This window comes from Eutrema salsugineum, unplaced genomic scaffold (assembly GCF_000478725.1).
Source record: "Eutrema salsugineum unplaced genomic scaffold, Eutsalg1_0 scaffold_13, whole genome shotgun sequence".
Lineage (NCBI taxonomy): Eukaryota > Viridiplantae > Streptophyta > Magnoliopsida > Brassicales > Brassicaceae > Eutrema > Eutrema salsugineum.
In genome coordinates this window covers 1,514,539-1,538,421 of record NW_006256885.1, presented here as the reverse complement: position 1 = coordinate 1,538,421, position 23,883 = coordinate 1,514,539, and the positions used below count along the sequence as shown (strand labels likewise).

At 36.7% G+C, this 23,883-nt stretch overlaps 6 protein-coding genes and 1 non-coding gene across 7 annotated transcripts; 3 read left to right on the top strand and 4 right to left on the bottom strand.

The window, feature by feature from the left end:
• Positions 1 to 779: 779 nt before the first annotated feature.
• LOC18023523 (monothiol glutaredoxin-S10) lies at positions 780 to 1,283 on the bottom strand. The gene has a single exon (XM_006406204.2). It carries the CDS (start codon positions 1,221 to 1,223, stop codon positions 915 to 917), a length of 309 nt encoding a protein of 102 aa, XP_006406267.1. The 5' UTR covers positions 1,224 to 1,283; the 3' UTR covers positions 780 to 914.
• A 3,499-nt stretch (positions 1,284 to 4,782) lies between these two features.
• LOC18023522 lies at positions 4,783 to 7,159 on the top strand. The gene is made up of 11 exons (XM_024159736.1): positions 4,783 to 4,974; positions 5,200 to 5,268; positions 5,360 to 5,514; positions 5,595 to 5,688; positions 5,818 to 5,888; positions 5,967 to 6,073; positions 6,173 to 6,307; positions 6,423 to 6,501; positions 6,608 to 6,667; positions 6,761 to 6,865; positions 6,961 to 7,159. Exons 1-11 carry the CDS (start codon positions 4,818 to 4,820, stop codon positions 7,078 to 7,080), a joined length of 1,152 nt encoding a protein of 383 aa, XP_024015504.1. The 5' UTR covers positions 4,783 to 4,817; the 3' UTR covers positions 7,081 to 7,159.
• Positions 7,160 to 7,420: 261 nt separating this feature from the next.
• On the bottom strand, positions 7,421 to 7,492 carry TRNAP-AGG. Its single transcript has one exon. It is a non-coding gene; the product is annotated as a tRNA-Pro (tRNA).
• Positions 7,493 to 7,593: 101 nt separating this feature from the next.
• LOC18023521 lies at positions 7,594 to 12,484 on the top strand. The gene is made up of 8 exons (XM_006406202.2): positions 7,594 to 7,869; positions 8,174 to 8,623; positions 9,107 to 11,106; positions 11,265 to 11,534; positions 11,624 to 11,704; positions 11,813 to 11,924; positions 12,016 to 12,082; positions 12,178 to 12,484. Exons 1-8 carry the CDS (start codon positions 7,788 to 7,790, stop codon positions 12,266 to 12,268), a joined length of 3,153 nt encoding a protein of 1,050 aa, XP_006406265.2. The 5' UTR covers positions 7,594 to 7,787; the 3' UTR covers positions 12,269 to 12,484.
• A 587-nt stretch (positions 12,485 to 13,071) lies between these two features.
• On the top strand, positions 13,072 to 13,690 carry LOC18023520 (heavy metal-associated isoprenylated plant protein 19). Its single transcript, XM_006406201.1, has 3 exons — positions 13,072 to 13,104; positions 13,216 to 13,297; positions 13,401 to 13,690. The coding sequence occupies exons 1-3, from the start codon at positions 13,072 to 13,074 to the stop codon at positions 13,688 to 13,690; spliced, it is 405 nt and encodes a 134-aa protein (XP_006406264.1).
• A 765-nt stretch (positions 13,691 to 14,455) lies between these two features.
• Positions 14,456 to 15,822, bottom strand: LOC18023519 (F-box protein ETP2). The gene is given in 2 exon segments (XM_024159214.1): positions 14,456 to 14,547; positions 14,550 to 15,822. Coding segments are annotated over 2 exon segments (1,365 nt in total).
• A 941-nt stretch (positions 15,823 to 16,763) lies between these two features.
• Positions 16,764 to 20,159, bottom strand: LOC18023518 (1-deoxy-D-xylulose-5-phosphate synthase, chloroplastic). Its single transcript, XM_024159786.1, is given in 12 exon segments — positions 16,764 to 17,031; positions 17,134 to 17,418; positions 17,504 to 17,689; positions 17,691 to 17,786; positions 17,876 to 18,183; positions 18,264 to 18,322; positions 18,324 to 18,529; positions 18,603 to 18,874; positions 18,959 to 19,094; positions 19,204 to 19,368; positions 19,494 to 19,619; positions 19,952 to 20,159. Coding segments are annotated over 12 exon segments (2,127 nt in total). The 5' UTR covers positions 20,093 to 20,159; the 3' UTR covers positions 16,764 to 16,884.
• Positions 20,160 to 23,883: the final 3,724 nt, after the last annotated feature.

Genomic DNA, 23,883 nt, shown 5'->3' with positions numbered 1-23,883 from the left:
GCAGTTTTTACTCCTCTGCTTGTATCGGAAACTTGGGCGGATGCGACATCGCTCTTCCTATTTCGGTACGCCTTTCAAATTACTCTGCACAGCATTTGGCGGGAGCGAAACTGCAGGAAACATGGTGATCTGGCGAAGACCCCATTTCAACTAATCCGCATCATCGACAAAAGTATCCGCAACCGAATCTCATCAGTTCGAAGCCAAGGCCCCAGCCGTTTGGAGGATGGCCTGGAGAAGTGGTTCAGCTATCGCTAGCAAAGTCCAAAAAATTTTGGTAGTTTGTTTTTCTTAGTTTTCAAAACACAGCTGCATTATGCAGATGTAAAAAAGTCTTTTTTTGAATGAATATAATTTTACATTCTTTCAAAAAAAAAAAAAGCGCAACAAATATACTCTTTTACAAATATGTCTCATACTTCATGTCTTTTTCTGAGCTTCTTTTTCTCTCGTCACGAAGATTTGCAAGGACCTCAAATAAGCAGTGGAATAATCATGAACAAATAGGCTAAATTTTCAAATTTAAAAATATAATATTTGAATTAGATTTTAGGATTAAGAATTTAAGTTTTATAAGTCAGGGTTTAAGATTCGTGGATTATTCTTTACACTTTCCTTGTAGCTTTTTGGGGGTTTATAACTTAAAGGTTTGGATTTATATATTAGACTATGTAGTTAAGTTTTGGTTTAAATATGGTAAAGTAAACTTAGCAGGAAAATGAACTTCTAAGGATGGGAAATAATTATATGATTAATTAACCATTAAATCAACTTCCACATAGACATATAATAACTCTCAATACAAAGTAGTTCTTCACATATGCTTAATTAACGTGCATAAAGTGATGAATACACTTTAAAAGGTCAAAGTAAAGATCATAATATAAATCGCTCAAGAACACATTTATTAAGCACTATAGCCACAAAGCACCAGCTTCCTTGAGCAACCTTTTCAATGACCCATTGAGATGAAGAGTCATGACAGTATTGGCTGTTCCTACAAATTTCCCTCCGACAAAAACCGCGGGAACTGGAGGACTGCAGCCTAACCGAGCCAAGGCCCACTCGATATCTTTACCGTACATGTCCTGGTCGATCTCTACAATCGCGGGGCTCACGCCTTGCTCGTAAAACAGCCGCTTAATTGCATGAGACATACAACACGTACTCTTGCTAAATATCACCACTGCTCTTTGCGACGCCAATGTTGCTACCACATCCATTCTTACAGTAAGTTAAGTACTTTGTATATATGTTTTTTTTTCTTTGACTCGCTTGGAGAGATTTTCTGTTGATGGGTTTGTGTTTGGAGAAGTGAGTATTGGAACTCAATATATATACACATGTGTAATCTTTATGAACATATAGAGGTATCTTGGATTTAATGATGGGGGCAACTAAAAGGGAGAATCATATTTTTGGGAAGTTGGATTGTGGCTGATATGATGCTCGGGAGTTGACATTTGTGAGGTATAGAAATTGTTATGCATATAATGTAAGTTGTGACCATAGTGATGCATGAAGAGAAAAATTCCAGTATTTGGGGATGACTTTACGTTCACAATCCATGCACGCTTCAGTTATGTCAATCCATCTGGTTTTGTAATTGCATTTTTTTTTGTTCATTTAAGTTTTCGCCTTTTTTTGTTAAGCTTTTGTAATTGCATGTTGGTTTTACATTTTCACAAAGATTTAATGCTCGCGAAGATTAATTACTTAAGGCATAATTCATTTAACTTTAATAAAACAGTTCATAGTCTTAACTATAATTTGATGGGACACAAAATTCGTTGTGACTCTTGAGATATCAATGGAGCCAAATCCAAAAACAAGGAACCGTACGGCGATGGTAGTGGCGACATGACCGTTGTACTTAAGGCATAAACACGTCATCTGTAAAAATTCCTCTAAGTAGCTACCAACTATTGGTTTAGTATGCCACAATCACCCTCGGTAAACAGTAAGATTCGAATTCATCATCTTTGATGGCAACCATTGATGATTAATCTTTACCAAAAAAATCATTGATGATTGATTAATCGGGTAAGATGAGTGACTCTGCAATCCATAACGTCCCAACAATACGCTTTATTGTAGGAAAAAAAAACAATATTGACAACAGATGAGCAACAATCAAAAAGATTCATCTCCAAATTTAGCAATGGAATCAACACGTGTTTAGCGATGGGAAAACAGCGTTGCAAAGTATGCATGTTTTTAATCATGCTTAGCAATGAATAACGAATTTATTTAGCCATATAGCTTTCAGCCGCTAATGAATATAATTTCTTGTTAGGCCCACATATCTTTGTCCTCAATCTAATTAATGAGTAGTTGAGTACTTCTATTTGGTTTAAAGAGTGTTTAGTAAAGAGCATCATAAAAATAACCATGACTAGTAAATTATTTTGTAGATAAACACATTTAACTATGAATTCTACAGTAACCAAATCCAAAATTTTTTTGATGATATGAAAATTACATTACTATTTTTCCTATTCTTGATAACCTATATTATTACGTTTTACTTTTTGTACTACTATATTACTTCTTATAATTTGATTATCTGAAGTACTGCACGTTCTCACATTGATTCGAGCGGAATTTGTAATCTGAATCGGATACTAACTTGGATGTAACGATCTGTTGATGATTAATAGGCTCAAAAGACCATGTATAATTCTCTTTCTCATCCTAACTTTGAATCGAAACTAAAGCATGATGCAATCACTAAATCGTCGGATGTAACCGAAACCGTTGATGATTAGTAATATTCTAATAGGATCGGTGAGATAATATAATAGCGTCATAAAAGATAGTGGACGAACTTGGGACCTCCTCAAGCATAATACATGCATGACGCATCTATATGATACATCCTCCTTCTCTTTACACGCCCCATTTGCTTTCCTTCTTGAATGATTTTACATATATTCCTTCATACATAGGAAGAAGCTAACTTCAATGTTCGCATAATTTTAAAAAATTAAAAAAAAAATTAGAATTTTATAGTTGACATTTTGCTATTTGAAATTCACTTGTATGGATTGTCAGGGACCAATATTTTAGATTTGAAGTCGGTTGTAATTGATCGTTTCCGAATATTGTAATTAAACAAAAAAAGTCGACAAGGTTCATCATCTACAAATCTCTAGATGATCAGGTCATTTAGTTGTCCTTTTTCTGAACTTTTTTTCTAACTAGGAAACGATGTTGTCTAGGCTTTTCTAAAGTCTTTGACATCTTACAAAAATCCATATTACAGCTCCAACGTGTTCCACATAATTGAACAATGATGCATTAACATGCACATATATATATCCAGCAATTTATTTCATTAATATCTCATCCATATAAAAGCTAATTATATATATATATATATATATATATATATATATATTTCGGCTGGATTCTATATGTTGGAATAGGATATTGGGAATAGTATGATGACAGATTGATAGTAGCGTGACCATTCAAGAAGGGGCCATTTCGGATAAAGCGATCGATTCTCCAAAAGATAAACATAGATCACCACTTGTTACAATCTCATTACCCTATCGCCGTCCCAAAACCTAACCAATTCAACTTTTGTTCCTGCCTTAATTCGGTCCACGTCTCTCTGTTGTACAATGTTTTTTTTTTTTCTGATTGTAAATAAAGAATAAACGTTAATTTTTTTTTTCTTTTTCTGATTGTAAAATTTAGTTTATGTTTTCATTAGTTTATAATTTTCTTATAAAATATTCTGATCAAATACAAAATGAGTATCTGTTTTAACGTATATCTAACATTCATACCCAAGATAAGATATAAACTAACCAGTACTTTTTATTTGAATAATTCTATGAGCGGATGTTGAAATTTTTGTTAGATAATTGTTTTTGAAAAACATCGGCTGAGTAACAATACGTGAGGTACTCCTAGTCCTAGATGTCCTCAGAGGAAAAATACATAAAAGTTGCTCCGTTTTTCTTTACCAACTTAAATGTTGTATTTTTGTCTTATTTATTTTTACTTTCCTCTTGTAAACAACCATATATTTTTATAAATGTATGGATGTTCGCTTGATGTTAAAATCTTGCACCTGGCTGAAAATATCTAGTTGCTGAGACAACATATGTCGAAAGAATGCAGCCACTTTGTTAAGGTTATCCTACTATATTCATTTCGTCTCTCTTGTAGCTTCATCTTCATACTCGCTTTTTGAACTAGCTAGTCACTTCACTAAACATTAGTGTTTCCTTATAGTACTAGAACTCAAGTGCTTTTTACTTTAAAATTAGAGACTAAAAAACCGATTGGACTAGTCACTACCAAAATTGGTTATACATTAACATATTTTATAGGCCGTTATCTAATTATCATTATTTTATTCTTCTTGTCTTTAAATTGGGATTTTCTCCTACCACCAGTCTTACCATTCTCATGATGCTTGACAAATAATATATTCACAAAAGATAACGAAGAAACTTTAATTTTGTAGATGTTGAACTTGTCTCTTGGTGATAACTAGATGCTTTTTTCCCGGAATAATATCAGAAGCTTTAGTAGTTAAAATTCATCAAAAACTTAATATTGGGACAAATATAGTTGTGATTCTTATGAGGAGAGAGGACTGGGTAAAATGAAAATACTAACTCTTGCGGGGTCATTTGTTAATGATTACTTTGTATAGGATGTATTATGAAAATACTAACATTTGGGGCTAAAAAACGTAAACCCTAACTCTTGCGTCACTGCTGTTCTACACACTGAACCTTTCGAGTTGACTCAGTTCGATAAACCGTCTTGACTCAGTGGCTACGGATCCCCGAGTCATGCAGTATCTATCGAACTCTCGTAGAATCGCTCGGGCATTGAAACCGCTGGGTTTCTTCGATGCGAATATGAGATTTGTATCATCCAATGCTTCTCATGTTGTCGACTCTCTCCAATCGCCTAACCTTCGATCTCCTCCTGCTTCTGTATCTCCAGGTACCAACATCTTTTTCATCGTTGAAGCTTCCGAAAAATAGAAACTTTCGTAAGAGTATCTGAAAAGAGGACGAAAATGTTGAGACTTTCTGGCAATTTCTCTGCTTATTTTCCTGGGATTAGATTTGTAGTCAAATATCAATCTATAGACAATTTTTTGGTTGGTTCTTAAAGACTTGGCCTTGGAAATTTTGTTTTGATTATTCAGACAACAATGCTTTGCAGGGAGTTGTGCTCGTGTGGATGATGTACGAGAATCCTGCAGAGTGATGTCGTGGGAGTATCCAGGCACAGGTTTGCTTACTTTTAGACGATTTATTTTGGAATGACTTCTTTTGAGCTCACACCATAGTGTTTCCTGAGATCAAACTATCTGTATTTGCAGCAGCTGTCATGGAACTACATCGTAAGATACTTGATTCTATAAATGTCAAGAGATCGATGCCTCCAAATGCTTGGTTGTGGTCACTGATTGACAACTGCCAGCACGGGGGTGACATTGAATTTCTCTTTGACGCTCTGCAGAATCTCCGGAGATTTGTGAGTTAACTTTACTTGCTACCTTCTTGTGTTCTTTGTTCTTTTAAACATAAGAGATTGTGTTTGGTCTGGATTTGTAGAGATTGTCCAATCTCCGTATTCATGACAACTTTAACAGCAATCTATGCCAGCAAATCGCTAAGACTTGTGCACGTTGTGAGGCAATGGACTATGGTAAATCCCAAACCTTTTGCTTCATTGTTATTAAGATTCTCACTCCACAACTGCCTGCTCAGATTTCTTTTCATGGCTGTTCTGAGAATCTTTCAACGCTCATATAGCTCTTATTAATTTTGACCGCAGGTAAACGGACTCTTTGGAAACACAATGTTTACGGTTTGACTCCTAGCATTGCATCTGCACACCAGTTACTGGTATATCACACGCTGGGTCTATATGTAGTTGGTTCTTTTGGCGCTCAGTTTTCAAGGATGCTTGCTGGTTTTATGTAGTCACATGCGTTAGAGTGTTGGAGCACCAAACAAATGCGCAAAATAATGAAACTTATGAAGGCGAGTAACCTGCCTCTACAGCCAGGTACAGCGGATCTAGTTTTCAGGTGTGTAGATTACTTTGTTTCTCACTTTCTGTTTTCTATGGCCTTGCTAATTCGATGAACTTCATTATCATGAAATGAACTTCAACTGAATATTTGCAGGACCTGTTATGTGTCAGATAACTGGGTTCTATTAGCTAAGTACTCGAAGAGATTCTGCAGAGCTGGAGTCAAGTTAAGGAAGACCACATTTGGTATATGGATGGAATTTGCTGCCAAAAGAGGTAAGGTTTTGGAGTAGTTGGTTTCCAGTATTGTTCTTGCATCAATTTCTATTTCGTCAAAACTTTGGGATTCGTATACTACTTGCATGCCAATTGCTTACTGTGTTATCGTTTATCAGGAGACACAGAAACTTATGGAGAGTTGATAAACTGAGATCTGAGACTTACACTCAACACACTCTCTCCTCTGCTTTTTCATGTGCAAAGGTAAACATTTCTTTCTGCATCCTCATGTAAGGGGCATTATCTCACCTATTCATAATTTCTAATATCAAATTATCGGATTATCCTTTGAAACGTTTCTCTCTCCCAGGGATTTCTGCTAGAACATAAACCTGAAGAAGCTGCTGCTGTCATCCAAAGTATCTGCCAGGTATGAGCCAAGATCTTGTTAATATCCCTTTTTCATCGTCCTGATTCCGGGATCATAACATTTTCTGAAACATGTTCTGTCTGTTCTTCACAGGCATATCCTGATGAGAAGAAGTCAGCACTTGAGGCTGAATTCCAGAAGCTGGTAAACGAGTGGCCGGTGGACGTTATCAAGCACCAAAAAGAAGAAGATAAAAAGGTAGATTCTCTCTTGAATCTATTCACTTCATGTATACATGAAACCAAAAGCTCGTAACCTGAACCATGTCCTCTGTATACTTGTAAAAAAAACAGGCTGTAGCAGCTTCACTGAAATCTGGCATCCCTGCCATGGTCGATGCTTTGGTAAACTCGGGCTTGAGAGTGAGCATAGATTTGGATGTGCTCAACAAGAACGAAGCTCTTCTCAGCTGATGCTTTGTAAATAAAATAACCGAATGACTACTTATCTAGTAATAAACAGAAAGTTTGTTGCTCAATGAGATCAAACATGATTAAGTGATTTGGACAAGGTTTTTGTGGAGTAACTCAAACCTAGTATATGAATTCTTAAAATTGATTTTACAAAAACAAGAACAATGAAATGGCAAGTGTTTGAATCTTGAACTAGTAAGAAATGGTTGTATAGAGTTGGATTTTGGTTCCTTTGGTCTTTACCCTTGTCTTTGTTTTCTGGTCCTAATGTATGTGATACAAAAGTTGTCAAGGTATATTAATGAGGAAAAGATATACCAACTAATGGTTTTTTAAAAAAGGGGCATTCCGAGAATTGAACTCGGGACCTCTCGCACCCTAAGCGAGAATCATACCACTAGACCAAATGCCCATCTTTACTTATTATGTAGAAATTAAGTATATAAATTATTAGTTTACGTTATTTCCCTCCAGATTTGTTAAGTATACACTCCCCGCGAACCCTAACGAGACGCTTTACTCTCTTTTGCGCGCCTAAATACTGTCTTCGCTGTTCTTCTCCTCTCTTTGGGATCTAGCCGAAATTCGTCACTCTCCGTCAAATTCGGAAAATTCTCCTCTTAATCTTTCGTACATCTTCGTGGTGAGAATTCAATCCCGTCGAGTTGGGTACTGTTTGTCGGAGATTTGTCAGTGTATGAATCGAAATGGGTGAAGTGAAGAACAGCTTTTCTGAGAATCAAGAGACCCAGCCGATTGATTCTCTTCCCTCTTCGCCCTCTGATTCTGGTAATCACTGAACAGTCTCTTTAGGCTTTATTTCTCATAAAGCTTCGATTTTTTTTTTTCTCACATCGATCTGGTTTCTCAATATCAACCAATAGTTCGGATTGAGTTTTTAACTGTTAATGGTTTCTCCGATTCTTTGCTTTTCCTTTCCAATGGAAAAAAAAAACCCAACTTTACTGAGTGATTGATTGTATTTTGAGAATTTTGAGAATTTCGGAAATTTTTATGTGGCTTCCTTGGTACTTCGCTGGATTTAATATTACTTCGTTTAATATTACTTAACCTTGTTTGTTGCGTATGTCAGGCGAAGGTAAAGATCGTTTCCTTGGGAATTTTGGCGATGGGTTTATGCAGGACACAGCACCTTTTGAGGACGATGCCTGGATCAATGATGAGTATATGGAGACTCAGGTCATAGACGCTGAATTTGATAACGAAGATTTTCTTCTTTGTCGTGAAACTCAAGCTGTGGATTTGGGATTTGAAACTCAAGAAGAACCACTTGTGGAAGGGAAACAGTTACTCCACGCTACTGATGGCTTGGCTACACAGGTGCTGGATCATTTTGATGATGAAGTTGTTGCGGATAGTGATTATGATGTTACTGTTTTCTTGGAGGACAACAGCGAGCTCTCTGACTGTGATGACTCGCATAGAAGAGGTGGAAATTCGTCACCGAGTGTGGATAACAGAGAGCAAAACATCAAACAAACAGGTGCCGTTGATACTCGGTCGAATGAACCTGGAATCTCTGGTGAGTTTCTAACCGAAATTGCAGTGTTTGTTTTTAAAAAAACATGAAATATTGATGTCCCTTTTCTTGCATCAAGTTCTCGTTTTACTTCTGGTGAGAAATTAAAGTTGGGCTACTAGGGTTAAGTTCATGCTTCTTGGGTCACAATGTCTAGACTCTACATTAGCTGGTCTTCCAAGCATGAGAAAGATTCTTTGCCAATAGTGGTGATAAGCATGTTTTTCGTACTTGGGTGTCTAACCCCATTGTTAATCTTTGTATCTTTTCTTGGAGATGAAGTTCTTTATCTACTAAGGTAGTTGTGTTTCCTTGTGTTCTTTTAATAAATTATTAATGTTTGTAGTTTTTCGTTTTAGTCTCTTAATATTGCATGCTTCTCAAGTACAAACTTTTGTCTATATGTTCTCTTCAATACTGTTAAAGAGTTTGAAGCTCCCTCTTCCATTAGCATTTTTATTTACTGAAATTTTCTTCTTTTACCAGAAAAGGTGGCTAGGTTTGCTTCAGTTCGTTCAGCAGCTTTTCGTGCTTCTGCTGTGGCAGCTCGTGTTGCAACCCAAAAGCTTCTCAACAGTGACTGTTCTACTTTAGTCAACTGTCATTCCTCTGGTCAAGGAGCCACACATAATTCTCGTCTTGAATATAATGATGGAGAATTAGGGAATCAGAAATGCCCTCCCACTATGTCTGTCGAAAAGAAAAAGGAAAATAGAACAGCGAGGAAGCTTTTCCTTGAGGATGATTTGCCTGAAGAAAACTTTCCTTCTCCTGGTTTGAGTTATATTGACTCTCAAGAGCCTGGTGAGGCATCTCAGGCCAGTGCTCTTAAAATTGTTGATAAACTCATTAGTGAGTCATGTTTAGAGTTTGCTGTTGAAGTTGAAGCTGATTGTGGAAGGAGAAAAGAAGAAAAATCAAAATCTGTTCCGAGTGTTAAAGGTCCACAAGAGTTAGCAAAGAAAGTAAGTTACAAAGCGAGAGCTGTTGAAAACGATGTTTTCGACTGGGATGATAACCGTGAGGATGAAGGAGGGGGTGATATTTATCGTAGAAGAAGAGAAGAATTCTTTGGCTTTCCAAGTAAAGCACGGGAATCTTCTACCTTGCCTAGAAAACAGAAAAGAGAATTGATTCATGAAAGTCGTAGAGGACTTGGAGTTGCAGTGGATAAAAGAAGGGCTCATTCTGATTCCCAACTGTTGCAGCATAGAGTGACTAGGAGCCAAAAGAAGGTCCAGGCCGCTAAAAAGAATCTTGGCAAAGAGTTAGATGCAGTTTCCGAGGACAGTAATAATAGAATGTCTGATTTGCGTGAATTGGTAGCTTTAGGGTATGATGCACAAGAGGCTGCTGAAGCTATTGATGCTTTTTGCTCTGGAGACCGCGGAAAATTTGATGCTGAGGCAAGTTGTCTTAGAGGAAAGAAACTGTCACCGGGAGAAGAGAGAGGGTTTTCTAATGGTGGATTCATTACTAGACAATCCAAGGGAACAAAGAGGATTCAGGCTATGGGTAAAGATGAATTGTTGAAAAGTAGAATGAAGAAGGCTAGCCCGAATCCTGCTAAAGCTTGTGGGAAGAGTATCGAAAGGTCTTCAAAGGGTGGCCAGCTTGATAAGGAAGGTCCATGCAGCGGGAAGAGAAGGAAGTTCCAGACTGCTTCACCAGAGACTAAAAAGAATCTTGTTGATGAGTTGGATGAAATTTCCAAGGAAAGTAATACAAGTATGTTTGATAGGCGTGAAGAGGTAGAAGCAGGCCCTGATACCCAAATGGCTGCTGAAGCGATCAATGCTCTGCACTCTGGAGACGCCAGGGAAATCGATCCTGAGCCAAATTGTCCTATAGGTAAGGAATCTCTACGGGAAGGAGGCATTTCTAGTCGTGGAGTTGGTACCAGGAAATCCAAGAGAATCAAGGGGATTCAGGCTGTGGAGAATGATGATGAATCGTTGAAACCAAAAACCAAGAAGGCTAGGTCAATTCTTGCTAAGGCTTGTGAGAAGAATATGGATAGTTCGAGGAATGAAAAACTTGATACGCCAGATGAAGTTACTTTGTCAAGTACTGAGAAGAGACGAAGAGATTTATCAAACAAACATTTTACGTCTAAGCAACTTAAGCAATCAACTGGATTTGAAGCAGAGGTGTTGAGTTATCCCAAGCAGAGAAGATCAGCTCGTATTTCGCAAGATCAGGTTAATGAGGCAGGGAGGAGTTCAGATCCCGCTTTTGATACTCCAGTTAAGTCTAAGGCGCCTTCAAAGAATGTATCACCTATATGCATGGGAGACGAGTATCATAGACTTTCTTGCAAGGATTCACGTAAATCAAACACTACAAGGGAATTCCGTAGCTTAACCTCACCATTAGTGGAACCTATTCACGAGACGAAGAGTACAAGAAAGAGAAGAGATTTGGGTAGTGTACGTGTCTTGTTCAGCCAGCATCTTGATGAAGATATGACCAAGCATCAGAAGAAGGTACAATTTGAGTTTCTAACTGTTATTCAAGTTATCTTTGACTTTGTGAACCTATTCCTCTGTCTTTTGTTTTCGCAGTTGGTTAGTGAAATTTCAGTTTTGCATTAACTAATTCTACACAAAAGTGAACTTCTAACAATATGGCTTCTGCTTAACAGATTTTGGCTAGGTTTGATATCTCGGAAGCATCCTCCATGATGGAGGCAACACACTTTGTAGCGGATAACTTTGTGCGCACAAGGAACATGCTGGAAGCAATCGCTTCAGGCAAGCCGGTGGTGACAACACAATGGCTTGAAAGCATCGATCAAGTAAACATATATGTTGACGAGGATCCTTACATACTCAGAGACTCAAAGAAGGAGAACGAATTCGGTTTCAACATGGGAGTTTCTTTGGCTCGTGCACGCCAATATCCTCTACTACAGGTATCTAACACTCTTTTGATTTCAGTTCCTTTTCTTTTAGCTTTTTTTTTTTTTTTCCTTTTGTGCTCATTATCTTTACACCACTTCAGGGGAGAAGAGTCTTTATCACCCCAAATACAAAGCCTGGTCTAAACACAATCACGACATTGGTTAAGGCAGTTCATGGAGTGGTAATCATTTCTTCGCCTTTCTACAACTTTCATTTGCATAAAAACTGAAAATAATAATCTTCATAACTTTTTCTCTCCAAACTGATTCATACTGAAAATAAAATCCAGCCTGTAGAAAGACTCGGAAGATCTGCCTTAAGCGCAGATAAGGTCCCGGAGAATCTTCTGGTCTTATCTTGTGAAGAGGATCGCGATATGAGCATACCGTTCCTTGAAAGAGGTGAATTACAGTTTGGTCTGAAACTCCTGGTGATTTATGTAGTAGAGTTTCATAGGAATTCACGTTTTATCATTTTCTTTTCTTTCCTCAGGGGCAGAGGTCTATAGCTCAGAGTTACTGCTGAATGGGATAGTTACTCAAAAGCTAGAGTACGAGAGGTTGGTATTTGTTATATGACAAGAGATTCTTGTATTTTTCGAAACCAAGCTTTGCATCATCTCATTCATGCCTCTTCTTCTGAATCTTGAACTAGGTACCGTCTCTTCGCTGATCATGTTAGGAGAACGCGGTCAACGATATGGATCAGAGATGGGAAAGGTGAGTTCCAACGCCGTAGAGGGTAAAGGAGGAAATGTGATCAAAATATTTCCTTGTATGAAAGCTCTGTTTTAGATCCAGTTCATTACATAGATTAGAAAGTGGTTGTATATGTAATATGTAATATGTTCTTGTCTTTGGCTTCAACTCGTCTAATTATAAACTGGTTGGAGTTTTATTATTTTCATTTTATTATTTTCATTTTATTAGGAGAGTTGGATTTGAGTGATACAAATAATTGGTTGGACTCTCAACACTGGCCAACGTAAATCTTGAACCCAACATGTTACTTTTGAAGTTTTAATCATTTTAGCTATAGCATACTTACCAGCAAATGACGAGTAAATGATTAAACAGAAAAAAAATTGTAGAAAAACAAAACTTTACCTTTAAGGGTAATTTACCTTAAAGGGTGATAGGAAAAAAATATGTAAAAATTTGAAAATGATTGAAAATTTACCTTAAACTAAGGATCATCGTAGTGTTTATTTTGTCTTCTTTAATCTTAGCCAAAACCATGGGTATAAAGTTGAATTACAAACATTACAAATTACTAGTTACAGAAAAGAAGAAAAAAAAAGGAGGGTCTAATCAATATAGTTGAAGTAAAAAGAATCATCAGGTTTAAAATAAAGTCAATTATTTAAGTCGAATACAATAAAACCGAACTGGATTAACCGTCAATAACTACTATCCCAAATCTGAACCGCCATTTCATCAAAGATTCAAAAACTACAGAATTTTGACCCTTTTGACGCTGAGACATCTCTTGTCGCTTCGACAATATATTTTGTCGGAAAGTTAACAGAACCGATTGTCCAAGTCACCAATGACGAAAGAAAAGAAAAAGGATAATGTCAGAGTAAGATCACACTTGCACACCATCGTTTTTTTTTTCTTCTTAATCCTCTGCTTTCAACTGTTTCTTACAATACTTGATTCTGTTTTCAAATATTCATGATATGTTTTGTAGTATATGGAAGTCGAATTCAATATATCGATGCATTGCAACGAATGCGAGAGAAAAATCGCTCGAGTTATTTCCAAATACAAAGGTAAAAACCAAAAGTAACGTTTCCTTATACAATTTTTAGATTGGTTTCACAGTATATCTCCATGTTTTCAAGAAGTTTGTTATTTTGAATGTTCTACGAATAGGTGTGGAAACATTTGTGACGGATATGAATAGTCACAAGGTTGTGGTAAAGGGTAAGATTGATCCGAAGAAGTTGATGAAGAAACTAAAGAAGAAGACAGGCAAAAGAGTGAAGATTGTAGTGAACGAAGAGAAAGATGAAGAATCTAGTAAGGACGAGGATGTTCTCGAGATAGATATGGAACTGATCGGTTTTGGGGATGAGTCGGTTTTCGGGTATAATGATAAGGAGTTAGAGAAATTTATGTGGTTTAGCGACGAGAATCCAAAAGCCATATGTTGTATCTCTTAATCATAGCTTAGTTTGAAACTAGACATAATAAATCACACACAAAAACATTCTTGAATGTGAATGAATTGGTTTGCAGAAACTGAAAGTTCAGTTTTACTTTAACTAAGACTGGTTTAGAATTTGTTATACAAAAGAATGCCAATGTTAAGCATTCTTACTTGCAGAAAGAATCTATGGCTGCTGCCTGCTGCTCATATCAAGTGGACTTTCGTCCGACAGGTGCTGATTCTCTTCTTGTCTTTTTAGTAACAAAGTAGTTTAGTTTTGGTCTAAGTAAACTAAAACAAACTGTCACCGTGTTGACCACGTTTCATAAGTGTGTTAACGAGCAGACTCTTGATCTCCTTAGCAGAAATTGGTTTAGACCATCCTCGAGGCTGTTTGCGGCAGCACCACAAGTTGCATTGTTGCTCATTCCTCTAGTCAAGCTGTTTTCGATGGCAACGTTCAAGTCAAACAAGAAAAGCTTGAAACTTTGGACTTCTTTAGAGATGATGCTTCTATGTAGGAGACAAGAATTGATCTTAAAACTTAAAAAGTGTGTTTAAACTTTGAAGCAAGGAACACTGGGGAGTTGAAACATTTGATAATAATACCACATTTTAATAAAATATCATTCCAAACGGTTATTCAAAGAACATGACACCATGATATAACTTAATGAGAAATACCGAATACGTATAAAAAAAAAAAAAAAAGAGAGAGATGTTACATGTAGAGCTTATTTAGCCACATCGGGCCCAAGATGCAGGCAACAAAAGGAGATTACAGGTCAACTCTTTTCCTTTTGCCTCGGGCTGGCTCGATTTGAACCAAACTTGGAACATAATTAAGAATAGCTGGCGAACATATGTTATTTCAAGTCCAAAAGCCACTTGTGTGACTTTATTATCCTCCCCAACAATGTATATCACGTCTTTGTTCTTGGTCTCGGTCTCGTCTTCCATGTCAAGCCAATTCTCACAAATCATTACGACTTTCTTGTCCTCGTCGAGCAAGAAATTTGTATAGTAAACAATTTGAAGATCTGCATGGCTCAAATCCAAAGCTAAGACCTTGCTCCACGACGACACCACATGGGTGGTCTCATCAATCTTATTTGTCACCCATATCTCAGTATTGCATGTAATAACGCGCTGTAATTACACGGAAAGTTTCTCTTCTTTCACAACGGAAAGACCAGCAATTTCCAACCAAACACACTGATAGGGAAGAGGCACAGGTACAGATTTCTCTGTTGAATAATCAAACTTGAGCAAGGATGCGTTGCGTTGCGCTTTTGTTCCATCTGAAGCGAACCAGTAAGTGCTTCCCTTCAACGACACGGTGAGATAAGTGAAATCACCGGTCCAGCCTGGAGGGATGACATCATCAAGCATCCTCCATGAATCAGAGCTGAACTCGTGGATTTCAAAATATTTTCTACCACGAATAGAGCTCAAGACTTTGTAGCTCTTTTTGTTATCTTCTTGGGAGTATCCGAGAACAAAGGTGCGGTAGCCTTTCTGGCCACGACTACTGGGTCGGAACCACCTGGTTTCACCAGTAAACGGGTTCCAAACGACGAACCTAAAGCTGTTTTGGGAGGTGCACAACAACAAGCCGTCACAGTGAAAGACTCGATATATGTCGAATGGGGCTGAATCCGAATCGACTAGGCTAAGCTCACTTTTTACCTCTACAGATGGAACTGGTCCCTCGAGGTCGAAGACTATCAGACAAATCCTGTATGCCCTGGTCTTCATGAGCACCAGTAACTGCTTCGCGGCGGCTTTGTCAGTGTGCTTTCTTGCGAACCTCCCATCACCATTAAACAAACGGTTCCATCGTTTGCAAGTAGATCCCAATCGTTTCAGATACGTGGCCGGAACGTGGCAGAGTATCTCATCCTCTACCAAATCCTTTGGAAGATCTCTGAATATCGTTTCGTTTTGCACAATAGTTTGATACACAGTATCAAGGTCGGGGAAAGGAACTTGAGCGCATATTTGAGATCGCACCGCACTGTGTACATCATCAAGACCGAAAAGAAAATCATCAACGCCGAATTGTATCACGTTCTTTTTCATGGGCGGACACCAGATCGCACTTGCACTTCCCACATCCACATGTCTTGCTTGTGGAGCATTCATTCATTGAATCCCAAATCTTTGTCAATCTCCCAAAGTAGTCTTCCATGGAGGATCCCATCTGTCGAAAATTCACGAGAGCACCACGGAGCTGTTGGAATCTTGCTCCACTCTTTAGTACTGCAAAACGTTTCTTGATGGGATCCCAAAGATCCTTGGCCACTTCTTTATGAGAGATGTTTGATCGCAGCTTCGGTTCTATGGTTAGCTTGATCCAAGTAACCAATAAGTGGTTATTAGCTAACCAGTCTTTGAGGTCAGGCAAGTATCCGCTGGTTTTGGGATGCTTCTATCTATGAAAGCAAACTTTTTCGGAGCGCTTAAAGCCACACGGAGGTTCTGAGCCCATTCGTCATAGTTTCGGCTGTTAAGAAGAGGCTGAGAGATAATCGTGCTAGGGTCACCGGTTGTCAAGCCGTAGGAGGAAATGGTTCTCCTTGTCGTTGCGGCAACAATTCGGGCATTGTTTGCCATCAACGTCTTAGGTCAAAGATCAAAGAGTCGAAAAAGAAAAAAAAGTCTAGAATAGAAGACATTCAAATCGAGAGCGAAAAAAACAAGTGTCTCTGATACCATGAGAAATCAAGAGTGGCTCTTTAGAAGTTGTTATTCTTATTGCACAGACCTAAAAGTTTTGTATCTATATAATTATTATATATGTCGGGAGCAGGTGGATTGTACTTTTCTGTTTTAACCTTTCGTCTTCACCAAGTTATTAGTAACAAGAATAATAAATAGACTGATAAAAAAAGGGGAAATTTCAAAAATTAATAAAGTAGAATATAATAACAATATATATGTACAGACTGATAAAAAAGAAGAAAATTAACAAATTATCTTATTATATAAAGTCTCGTGAACATTATAATAATATATGTGGTTTAGCGATGAGAATCCAAAAGCCATATGTTCTATCTCTTAGCATAGTTGAAAGTGAAAGTTCTTGAACATTTATAATCGATTATATCTGTTGCATCCCGTGTATAGAGCACTCTATTTTACTCATGTAGAATTTAAGAATCTTTGTGTGTGCGTGTGTGTACTAGCCACCTATTGGAGATCTCATTACTCCCAAAACAAGGCTTCTCTAGGTGTCCCGATTAAGTTAAGTACGGTGGCTGCAATGTGAGAAGCTGTGAGGCCAGCTTCAGCTAGTTGATCCAGTGGTGATCCGTGCTCGATATACCGATCAGGTAGTACCATTGGTCTCCACTATTGTTAAAGAGATAAAACATTTAAATTAGAAATTACACAAGTTCAGAGAGATAAAAGATTGAAAATGAAATAGAGAATTTGCAAAATAATGTAATGTACCTTGAGTTTCCCATCAAGAAGGCCATCAAGAGCTAGAAACTGTACCACATGGGATCCAAACCCTCCAATAGATCCTTCTTCAACCGTGATCAAAAGCTCATGAGATTTAGCTAAGTTGCGAATGAGAGCAATATCTAACGGCTTGCAAAATCTTGCATCCGCTACAGTTATCTTTAATCCGCGTTTATCAAGTATAGAAGAAGCCTCTAAACAATTCTGAATAGCTGATCCGTATCCTAAGAGTGCAACCCTCTCTCCTTCCCTTAGTATCCTACCTTTTCCAATCTAAAATTATAAACCACAAAAAAGATTTTAAAAAAAAACTTGTATGTTCATGTCAAAATGTCAAAATCTTTTTATGAAAACATACCTGAAGAGGGACACCTTTGTTTCCATGAGGAAGTGAAACGCCAATACCGTTTCTTCTAGGATATCGGAAGCAAGAAGGACGGTCATCTATAGCTGCAGCGGTTGCAACCATGTTAAAAAGCTCTGCTTCATCAGATGGAGCCATCACTATCATGTTTGGAAGACAAGCCATAAACATCACATCAAAATGCTCCACAATGCGTTGGACCATCTGCTCCCACAAGTCCTGCTCTGTCTATCGCAAATCTCACAGGTAGTTTCTGTAAATCAACATCGTGTACAACCTTCAACAACAAACACAGCATACAACAAAACAGAGTCAGTCTAATGTTTTTGTTAGATAAGAACACAAATTGTCAATGTGTGAGTTTACTTGGTCATAAGCTCGTTGCATGAAAGACGAGTTGATTGCACAAAATGGCTTAAGGCCTTCACAGGCAAGACCAGCAGCGAAAGTAACTGCATGTTGTTCTGCTATACCGACATCGAAACACCTTGTAGGGAAACGGCGTTGGAAGAGATTTAAACCAGTCCCACCTCCCATAGCTGCATGAATAGCAACCACATTTTTGTCTTCCTCTGCTTCTGCAATCAAGGCCTCGGCAAAATATGTAGAGTAAGACTGAGTCTCACCAATGTTTTTAAACTGTTTACCTGTTGCTGGATCAAATTTCACAACGACTGAAACAATAAGAAGAAATATGAATCAATCCAAGAACGCATAGTCAAGTAAGAGAAATATATATGTGAATCAGTTTTACCATGATACTTATCATCAGCTTTCTCTGCGTAAGGATATCCACGACCTTTCTCAGTCACGAAGAACCGGTCCTATGGTTCTGGTTCTCTTTACTTCTTTGAGAATGGTGACCAAATCATCTATGTCGTGTCCATCAACTGGACCAATATAGTAGAGACCAAGTTCTTCAAATAGTGTTGAACCGGTTCCACTAATCACTCTACGAGCATATTCATCTACTTTTGAAGCTAGTTGGTGCATTGATCCCCCAATTTTCTTTGTCACGCCCTGTAAACAACATATGAAACTTTCATTTCCCGAAAAGTTAATAATATAACTAAAACAAAAGAACAATACTTGCCTTTGCAGCTTCTCTCAGTTCCCTAAGAGGACGTTTAGGCTGTAACTTACTAAGAGCACTACTCAGAGCTCCAACAGGTGGAGTTGGTCCATCCAAGTTAGCAGTAGGCAGAGAGACTTGCTTGTTTTCATTGAGAATCACAATCATGTCAGAGTCAATGTAGCCAGCATTGTTCATGGCTTCATAAGCTTGTCCAGCTGTCATGGCACCATCGCCTATAACTGCAACCACGTTGTTATTCCTACCCTTCAAGTCCCTTCCCACAGCCATCCCTATTTCATAATCAAGATCATGACTCCTCATTTTGAATCACTATCTTTATTGTTACTATCTTCTCACAAAAGAAAGAACCTTACCTAAGCCAGCAGATATTGTGGTTGAACTATGTCCAGTGCCAAAGGAATCATGCTCACTCTCTCCTCGCTTGGTGAAACCGGACAGGCCATTGGTTTGTCTCAGTGTCTTCATCTTTTCTCTTCTCCCCGTTAGGATCTTGTGAGGATAAGACCATTAAAGAGACAAAAACAGGTTAGAACTTGTGTAGCTAAAGGAAAACGGTTTGCTCAAAATGGAATTTACATCACAAACAAGATAAACCAACCTGATGACCAACATCCCAAAGGATCTTATCATGAGGAGTATTGAAGATGTAATGAAGAGCCACTGTAAGCTCAACAACACCGAGATTGGAACCTAAATGTCCCCCGGTTTTAGAAACATGAAAGATAATATCAGACCTAAGCTCGTCCGAAAGAACTTTGAGTTCCTACATAATTTCCGATTCCAAAGAGTATAAATCATTTAGTCCATCATTTCATTTTTCGATTTGAGAGAAAACAAATTGTAAAGAGTAAACAGATGAATCAAATTGCTTAAGGTTAAGAACAATACCTTGATGGACAAATTTTTCATGTGAATTGGATGGTTGATTGTGTCTAATATAGGAGTTGGTGGTCTAATGGAATCATATTCACCCTTCTCTACAAGTGAGCCATTTACTCTTGTCCTTATTTTTGACTGAACAAACAAAAAATAATAAACATGATACAGAGTCAATCTCAACATTTAATATTCAATTTTATCAGTGAAAAAACAAAAACTAAAAGAAAAAAAATTCTCAAACTCATCTAACATTCTCAAAAGAATCTCAAACTTTCACAAATTAAGCTTACAGTTTCATGTCAAAACAAACTATTTCCTTGAACATATCTCACATTTTTGAAATGAACCAAAAAAAAAACATAGAAACCAGTGTGGTTTCTCGTTGATATTTTGCAGGATTTCTATTAAACGCAAGCTCATATAATAATCAAAAAGTAACAACAAAAGAGGAAGAAGAAAAATCATACAAGAGAAATGGTACTTCTCCGGCATAGTGATGTAAGATATGTAGCCAAAGATTGAGAAGAAGATAAAGAAGTGGATTTGCAATAATCTATGGAAGTTTCTCTACTTAAGTAAAAAGGAAATCCAAATGCAGAGAGAGTCATTTGAGAATTTTTGCTCAAGACTAACAAGAAGAACGAAAGGTTACACGTATGATGATGGTGATTAATGGTGGTGGGGGTGGCAACAATGGTGGAGAGGAGATGAGTTAAATAGTGAAGGAAGAGGAATAAAAAGACTAGATAGCTAACTTCGTATTTATATATAATCTAATATTTATACGCTGGATCATTGTTGACATGTAGAAAAAAAAATTATCATATTCAACATTTCAATTGAGTTTATGATTGGTTTACGTTATTACGTTACAATTACAATCACCAAATATCACATGTTATTTATCTAAATAATCAACATTCGTTTTCCTAGACGGATAACCATATTATGGAGTAACTCTTTCACCTTTAACCATCTTATAAATTAAAAAGTCATTCCAATAATTATGACTTCTACTATGTATAATCATCGGTTAGTTTGTCCAAACTAGGTTTAGTACGATTAAGAGACGATTTTAGATGAAAAGCTTCTTTAATACATGATATGAATATTCAAAAGATTACAAAATTGTTAAAGCTAGCTATTATAAAACATAATTAAAAAAACATCAGAAACTTTTATATTTTTTTTTATAAAGAAACGTCTAACAAAAGCATGCATCAAACAATGTCAACAAAACAAATTGTCAAACATGAGCTAGGTTCTTGGAGGCATGCACGGATCCATAATAGTACCCATTTTCTCTTGGTCGACGACAGGTCACAGACTCACAGGTCTGTATTATAGATATTAATAATTTTGTCATTTTTAACGTGCGCTCAGATGTACCTTTCAATGATTTACGACTGAAATTACACTTATCCATTTCGGGACGGGTTCTCGACCCGACTCATATATATCCCCAATTTTTCTGTCTTGTATACCCGTATTTAACTATTTGTTAATATACTTAAATTATATGTTTGGAATGATTTATTTTAGGGTGATTTGTAAGAATAATAGGTTTTTATCTGACAATTAGAGAAATAGCGTCCAAAATCGGTCAATTAACAAAATAGCAATAGTCAACTGCTTTTTGGGTGGGGAAAATACCATAAACCCATTGCTCCTTTATCTCTAACACTGCTTTATCTCTGACACGAAAATTATATATCTTTTTTGTAAAGTTTGAGACGCTACCATCAACTTTGGAACAATAGCAGTGCCTATTTTTAAGATAATAAAAATAATAAAAAATCGATTTTAGAATGATAGTAGTGTCTACAATTTATACATAAATAGACGGATATTAAAAGTCGATTACCTACATATTCCCGAGCTTCTTCGGTATTTGGATCGATTCGGCCAGCATTATCATCAGTAACCTGAACAGTCAAAATAAATAGAAGACATATGCGATTACATATATAAATTACATAGACAACTATTAATAGATGGATACAAACCTGTCTTTTATCTAACTCAGAATTCGGGTCTGAATATCTGCACCTGCATTATCATCGGTGGTCTAAGCAGTAATAGTATATAAATCAAAATAATCATTTATATACAAAATAGACAGCTACAAATAGATAAATACAAATTTGGTCGTTAGCGGATTTGAAATTCGAATCTGGGAGGTCTGACGTATCCTCGGTTGCTTGAACAGTATCATGAAACTAATAAAAATAATTATAAAATAGATAGTTACTATTAGATGTATACGAACCTGAACTTTAGCGAATTCAGAATTTGGATCTGGAAAATCTAACATATTCTTGGTTGCCTAAACAATATCACTAGAGGAATAAAAAAGCTATTATAAAATATATGACTATTAATAGATGAATACGAACTTGAACTTAGCAGACTTGGAATTCAGATCTGAGAAGTCTGCAATATCCTCGGTTGCCTGAATAGTTACAGTAGATGAATACAAAAAAGGAGACTATAAAATGTTTGACTATATTTATACAATTACAAACCTGATCTTTAACAGACTTTGAATTCGGATCTGTTATGTTAGTGTTTCTTCGCAAGGCTATTATGAACAACATAATAGGGGTATTTTCTGACTTTTTTATTTTGTTGTCGATTTTGTTATTTATTTGAAATCCGAGAACATAACGCTAGGCATCTTAATAGCAAGTAATGCTAAGTATCAGATACAAAAATTTCAACTACAATTAAAAGGTATATAACAATTAATACACAGATAAAGTAGTATGCTACAAATGCAACGCGAGATGTTCATAATTAAATAGTAGTTGACTACAAGATTCATAACGAGAGTACATAACATGGTCATCTATACATAGGTAGTTTACTATGGTAGATACCTAAGGCACGAGAACATTCCTCGGTAATGAGTGAACAGGTAGCAATGCTCACAGCACTTCAACTGGTGTTTCCAACCGTATTCGAGGAATATACGGTCTAGCAGCTGAAGTCTACAGATTCTCTCTCTACTCTTACAAAGACATCGATCAATACATCCAAAGCTGGAGAAATACATTGTTTGCCATCTGTATATATTAATAAAGTATACAACTATTAGTAGACAAATATAAGACAACTATTAGTAGACAACAAAGATAAAGTAGACAACTATTAAGCAACCTGAACAAAGATAAAGTAGACAACTATTAATAGAAAAATAGTAGCTGAAGTCCGCAGATTCTCTCTCTACTCTTACAAAGACATCGATCAATACATCCGAAGCTGGAGAAATACATTGTTTGCCATCTGTATATATTAATAAAGTAGACAACTTTTAATAGAAAAATAGTAGCTGAAGTCCGCAGATTCTCTCTCTACTCTTACAAAGAGATCGATCAATACATACGAAGCTGGAGAAATACATTGTTTGCCATTCTGTATATACTAATAAAGTAGACACTATTAGTGGACAAATATAAGACAAATATTAGTAGACAACAAAGATAAAGTAGACAACTATTAAGCGACCTGAACAAAGATAAAGTATACAACTATTTATAGAAAAACAACTAACATCTAAGTTGACCACAATAAATTTAGAAGCACATGATTCACCGATACACAGAGAGGTTCAATAGGGGATGCGTCTGTAGCTAGAGGAATGTTGGCCATTCTGAAAACTAAACGAAAAGTAGACAACTATTAATAGACAAATAATTACACAGAGATTTGACAAAAAAGTAGACAACTAATAATAGTTATATAAAACAATTTAATTCACGTAGATAACTACGCAATTTGAAAAATGGGGTGAACAATTCATATAGAATAGTTATGTAGGCTATTAGAATAGGCGTTATGCAACCAGTAGTCGACTACTATCAATGATGTATTACCGAAAGTAAGATCTAAAAAGCGTAGATCTGGATTGTTCACTCCATTTTTGTAATCAAACTATTAACCAATCTCTAAAACTAGATCTAACATTAAAAACATGTGATTACACAGAAAACAAGCAACACGAGTTGACAAACGCAGTCCTAGATATTAGTATTAAGTATACTGTAATGCTAGACCTAGAATTACAGAGATGTTATTTGTGGAAAAATGAGAACAAACGAGAAAATCGAGCTGAGCAAACGAAATGACAGCTGAGATTGAAAATTATACCGGTCACTCAGCAGTGATGGAAGAACTACGACTTTGGAGTCGAGAAATGTAGGCGTAGCGGTGGATTATTCTCGTCTACCGAGCTTAGAAGGAAGAGCTTGAGAGAGAAAAGGGAGGAAGAGTTGAAAAAAAAGAAGATTTTGAATTTCAAACTTGAAGAAAAAGAATGGGTCTATTATGTAGAAAAAACTTTTTTCTGTAAGAAAGAAATTTTTTTTTGTGAAAAAGTAAAATATTGTGAGATATAAAA

Excerpts from the sequence above, each read along its gene's own strand:
- LOC18023523 (XM_006406204.2), bottom strand. The coding sequence starts at position 1,223 with ATGGATGTGGTAGCAACATTGGCGTCGCAAAGAGCAGTGGTGATATTT.
- LOC18023522 (XM_024159736.1), top strand. The coding sequence starts at position 4,818 with ATGCAGTATCTATCGAACTCTCGTAGAATCGCTCGGGCATTGAAACCG. Across the intron at positions 5,889-5,966 it reads CATCTGCACACCAGTTACTG|TCACATGCGTTAGAGTGTTG; the intron begins GTATATCACACG and ends GGTTTTATGTAG. Across the intron at positions 6,308-6,422 it reads AAAAGAGGTAAGGTTTTGGA|AAACTTATGGAGAGTTGATA; the intron begins GTAGTTGGTTTC and ends CAGGAGACACAG.
- LOC18023521 (XM_006406202.2), top strand. The coding sequence starts at position 7,788 with ATGGGTGAAGTGAAGAACAGCTTTTCTGAGAATCAAGAGACCCAGCCG. Across the intron at positions 8,624-9,106 it reads GAATGAACCTGGAATCTCTG|AAAAGGTGGCTAGGTTTGCT; the intron begins GTGAGTTTCTAA and ends TTCTTTTACCAG. Across the intron at positions 11,535-11,623 it reads GCCAATATCCTCTACTACAG|GGGAGAAGAGTCTTTATCAC; the intron begins GTATCTAACACT and ends ACACCACTTCAG.
- LOC18023520 (XM_006406201.1), top strand. The coding sequence starts at position 13,072 with ATGACGAAAGAAAAGAAAAAGGATAATGTCAGA. Across the intron at positions 13,105-13,215 it reads AGAAAAAGGATAATGTCAGA|TATATGGAAGTCGAATTCAA; the intron begins GTAAGATCACAC and ends TATGTTTTGTAG. Across the intron at positions 13,298-13,400 it reads AGTTATTTCCAAATACAAAG|GTGTGGAAACATTTGTGACG; the intron begins GTAAAAACCAAA and ends TTCTACGAATAG.